Raw genomic sequence first — 5000 nt, forward strand, 5'->3', positions numbered from 1 at the left:
TAGCATGTCCCTGGTTTGTGTGTGGTGTGTGGACACACTATGATATGGTTATTCTTAACCCCCAGGTGTCGGGCCCTGCCCCTCAGTACCCCGCCCACAGCGGTTCTCCACCCCCCTCGGCACAGACGAGTGGAACCAGGTGTCTAGGACAGCTGCTAAATATAACGGCATCCTCCAGTCGGACTATAAACATAAAAAACACGCTCATACAAACACACACACACACATCTTTCATAAGCCTAACTGTGTGTTGACAAGTAAGTTAAGAGATCTAAGTGACACACTATTACAGTCAGACCAACATCACAGGAAAAAAAAAACAGAGACAGATAGACTACTGAATGGACATTTATGAACTGGCCCTTCCAAAGTGCTCCCCACTGCCCCCTATAGGCCACACAGCAGGGCCTTGACCTCTGAGAGCAGGTACAGGCTTGCCTCCCTGTATGTGTGTGTGTGTGTGTGTGTCTGGTCAGGCTCTGCCTCCCTCCTTAGCTCAGCTGACTCTCCTAATGGCATTTTGGTCTTCTACACCTCTGTTGTCATTTAATTTCTCTCTTCTTCTCTATTCTTCACCTTCTCTCCTCTACATCCTCTCCACCTTATCTCTTCATTCTTCCCACAATCGTTTATCACTTCTCTCTCTCTCTCTCTCTCTCTCTCTCTCTCTCTCTCTCTCTTCCTCCCTCTCTGTCTCTTTCTTTGTCTCGGTCTCTCTCCATCTGTATGGTATCAGTGACAGGGTAAGAGTAGCGAGAGAAGGGGCCAATGACAGGCTCCGCCCCAGGGGATTGCAGGGGGCCACCTCCATCTGTCTGTGGAGGCGGGGTCACAGGCCACTTAGCCTTGCGCTATTTTTTGCCACTGGAGTGAGCACACGTCTGAACGTCTGAGCTTCCAGACGTTTACTCCAGCCGGGTTGCGTGTGAATCGTGTGTTTTTCTGCGTGTGTTTTGTGCTGTGTGTCAAAATTCTCCCTCCGGGTGTAAACGTGTACATTTTACAGGGTCACATTTCTCTCAGAAGGGTCGTGACACACCACCCAGAATTCTCAGCCACCAACAAAGCCAAACTCTAGGGCTGGGCAACCCACTCCTGGACTTGGGAAACATCTCTAGAATGATTCAGACACCGAATGTCCGCCGACGCATTTTCTGGAATATTCTGAACATCCTGAAGACGCCATAACGAATGCCTTCAGGAAATCAGTATCAGCAAATCTTTGTCACTAACATCGACCATAGACTGACACCCTAAGTAAGAAGGTTGTTTGACCACACCCACCAGCTGCAGCACTCTCTACAGTATATAAGTGTTCCTGTCAATAATATAGATACAGCCAACGTTAGCTGTGCTATTTAGTAATATAGACATAGACAACGATAACCATGTTATTTAGTAATGTAGATATAGACAACGTTAGCTGTGCTATTTAGTAATGTAGATATAGACAACGTCAGCTGTTCTATTTAGTAATATAGACATAGACAACGATAACCATGTTATTTAGTAATGTAGATATAGACAACGTTAGCTGTCCTATTTAGTAATGTAGATATAGACGTTAGCTGTGCTATTTAGTAATATATAGACAAAGTTAGCTATGTTGTTTAGTAATATAGACATAGACAAAGTTAGCTATGTTATTTAGTAATGTAGATATAGATGTTAGCTATGTTATTTAGTAATATAGACATAGACAACCTTAGCTGTTATTTAGTAATGTAGATATAGATGTTAGCTATATTATTTAGTAATGTAGATATTGCCAACATTAACTACATTAACGTTAGTAAGTAAGAAAAGATTTATTTGTGAAGCACCTTTCTAAGCAAAGCTACAAGTCAGTTTAGTTTGGTTTTTTTAACGGATCCTTGGACTCAGTAAGTCTAATGTCCAAAGGCAAGGTGTATCACAGGTCAGGGTGTACCACAGGTCAGGGTGTAATCACAGGTCAGAGTGTACCTCAGGTTAGGGTGTACCATAGGTCAGGGTGTAATCACAGGTCAGGGTGTACCATAGTATAGGACTATGTACTGCAAAAACACAGTTACTCTTCGGTCTCGATGTAGTCCTTGGGACTGATAAGATGTGCTGACTGAGTCCTGGCGTGTGAATAGTGGACTAATATGTCGGTACAGAGCCATGAAAGAGCTGGTGTGTCAAGGCCTAAAATTCACAGGAAATCAGTAAAGGGCAGCCGGAATAATATTGTGTATCCATGAGCCACTGCATTTTGAATTAAGTGAATCCACAGAATCAAGGCCAGATTATTTTTAAAAATAGACCACATGTTCACTTAAAACACTCTAGAACACACCCAACACTAAGAGTTCAATCACAATCGACTAGAAATGAATACCACAAGGAAAAACAAGCCCCCCTTTCAACAGGTTTTCGGGGAGGATATCGTCAGAAGATACAGTACAGTCTTCTCCAAGGAAACTCAAAAACCTCTCTGCTCTGGGAAGACTTCAGTACGCGTGGAAGGAAACGCAATATTTGTTTTAAGATGATTAATTTCATCAACAGAGAACTTTACAAAAAAAAAAAAAAAGGTTCAGAATCAATCACAGAGTTAGGGGTACTCTATGTGACACTGTTTACAAGGCAGTCTATAGTCAGAAACAACAAAAAAGCCCTTGTATGTGTGCTGTTGTTAAATGAAATATTAAAAACGTGCCATGAAATGAGACCACCGGTCTGTCAAGCAGAAACAGCGACGCTGAAGTTGGGTCTTGCTTGAGCTGTCTACAAACCCCGTTCAAATGCAAAACATCGCTCATTTATTCAAGGTGGGGACGTTCCAAGAGGTTTTCACCTCACTGTAGCAGGGGCACGCTCGTGAAAATAAGAATTCTCATGGTGAACGGGAAGAGTGTGTGAGCATACGAGGGCCAGGTGTACAGGGCCAAATTCAAATTTCCTTTCCTACACTGTGTTAAAAATAATTTGCACATAAGGTGGGGCTTGTTTAGTTCATAAATCAAGTTTGCTTACTTACTCTGTAAAAAACTGTTCAGAGTAAAATGTGTCATTATTAGCTGGCTGATGGGCAGGGCTGACACAGGGTTGGCGGTGAGGTCTGTGCTGGTGGGCGGGGCTTACACGTGTGGCAGTGAGGTCTGTGCTGGTGGGCGGGGCTTACACGTGTGGCAGTGAGGTCTGTGCTGGTGGGCGGGGCTTACACATGTGGCCGTGAGGTCTGTGCTGGTGGGCGAGGAGTCATGTTTGAAAACAATGGGAATACTGTAATGGAAATACTTTCCTCATTCTTACTAATGGTGTGTGTGTGTGTGTATGTGGAGAACTCAGGATAGACCCAAGAACCAATTCCTAAGCCAAGCACCCTTACTTGTCTTGTCGTGATATTTACTAACAATTACAGTGTAACACCGCACGCACACACACACACACCTCAGACCAGCATAGCAGCACGGCCGAATGCCAGACTCGACTTGCTGTAACGTCGTTCCTTTTCTCAGAGTCCCTCAGGCGTCCAGACTTACTGACTGCAGACCACACAACCCTCCGGGCTAAAAATATCAGGGCACCAGAAGAGAGACCAGAGTCACCCCGCTCTGGGCCGGGGGTGGGACGGACATAACCTCTACCGCGTAAAAACCTCAGATGCCCCAGAGAAAAGAGGGAATTTCATTTTAATTACAAAGTACTAAAAGAAATCACTGTACTTGGACTCAGTCAAGCTGGCGCTATCCGCTGTGGACTGTGCAGGGTGTTTAGCCAGCGGACACCAGCGGACCACAGCCAGTAGCAGCAGATTCTAAATGCAGTCACATTAAATTTGGACTAATCTGGACTGCCGTCACTGGGCTATTGACCCGGGTCAAAATTAATCCAGAGTAAACGTGTTTCATTAGACTTAAAGAAACTGCGTAGGGCCAGACTCGCTCTTGGCGAGACGAGATGAGCCAATCGATGATCCGAAGAGGGGGGTCATGCTCATCAAGCCTCTCACTGTGGTTGGGCCTGGTCTGGAGTCAGCCCTGTGTGCTCTGTCTTAGTTAACACAGGTAAAGAGGTGGTATGCTGCTGATCCCAGATCAGCCCCTGACCACGCTCACTCAAGCGCTGCTGTCGCGTCCCGCAGGGCTGAATTTTTCCCTCCGTTACTGTTGCAGCCCGGAGTGACATCACCGGATAGCACACGGCATTCAGAAGACCCTGTGAAGCGGGTTCCCAAGTTCCAGAGGGGGACCAGGCACAGGGCCTGTTCGGCCTAGTCACTGCAGACGCTCGCGCGGCACAGAACACACCTGAGCGTGTGTGTGTGTGTGTGTGAGAGAGAGAGAGAGAGACTCTTACCTCTCACAGCGCAGCCCCGCGTAGGCTGCCTGGCACTGGTCACAGGTCAGCTGACCGTCCTCGTCCTGGTGGCATGTGGGACTGAAGCTGAGATGTTTGTGAGCCCACGTCGCCGTCAGAACACAAAGAAGAAAAGAGAAACAGTTCAAAACCACCATCCTTCTGTCCCTCACGAGAACATCGACATCTCTGACACTCTTTCACAGACATACAGGGAGGGAGAGAGAGAGAGAGAGAGAGAGAGAGGGAGAGAGAGAGAGAGAGAGAGAGAGAGAGAGGGGGGGGGAGAGAGAGGGTGGGGGGGACAGAGGTTCCAAAGATAGTGTCTTAGCTGGTTATGTGATGAGGAAAAGAAGCTCAGATTTCAGTGTGTGTGTGTGTGTGTTTAGGGAGGTTCGGGGGAGCAACTCTTTCTTTAGCCCCTCTGGACAGGGCAGCGGAATGCTCAGCTGCTGGGTTCTGTTGCCCGCAGTGCTAGGGTTGCCAGGTAGCCATTAGAATACTAGAGTGGAGAAGTGGAGGAGTGGAGTGGAGGGGCAGTGGTAGTGTGTGTGAGAGACTAGGCCTAAAATCAGCACTGGGCCTGCCGTGACCCTTGACCCCTGACAGAGCCGGCATTGGCTGATGGGTTGAATCAGGTGTGTACGACCCCATTCAGGGGTCATGAGGGGACA

The 5000-nt window shown here is 47.1% G+C and overlaps 1 protein-coding gene across 8 annotated transcripts in view; it reads right to left on the reverse strand.

Annotated features, from left to right (window-relative positions):
- Positions 1-5000, reverse strand: part of LOC113590314 (laminin subunit alpha-2-like) — a 124339-nt gene that overhangs the window by 53639 nt on the left and 65700 nt on the right. For all 8 annotated transcript variants that reach the window (XM_035528978.1, XM_035528976.1, XM_035528980.1 and 5 more), the window contains one exon: positions 4327-4413. In XM_035528978.1, coding sequence (XP_035384871.1) covers positions 4327-4413 — 87 coding nt within the window. The remainder of the gene's footprint in view (positions 1-4326; positions 4414-5000) is intronic.

The sequence above is a fragment of the Electrophorus electricus genome, chromosome 8 (genome assembly GCF_013358815.1).
Source record: "Electrophorus electricus isolate fEleEle1 chromosome 8, fEleEle1.pri, whole genome shotgun sequence".
Classification (NCBI taxonomy): domain Eukaryota; kingdom Metazoa; phylum Chordata; class Actinopteri; order Gymnotiformes; family Gymnotidae; genus Electrophorus; species Electrophorus electricus.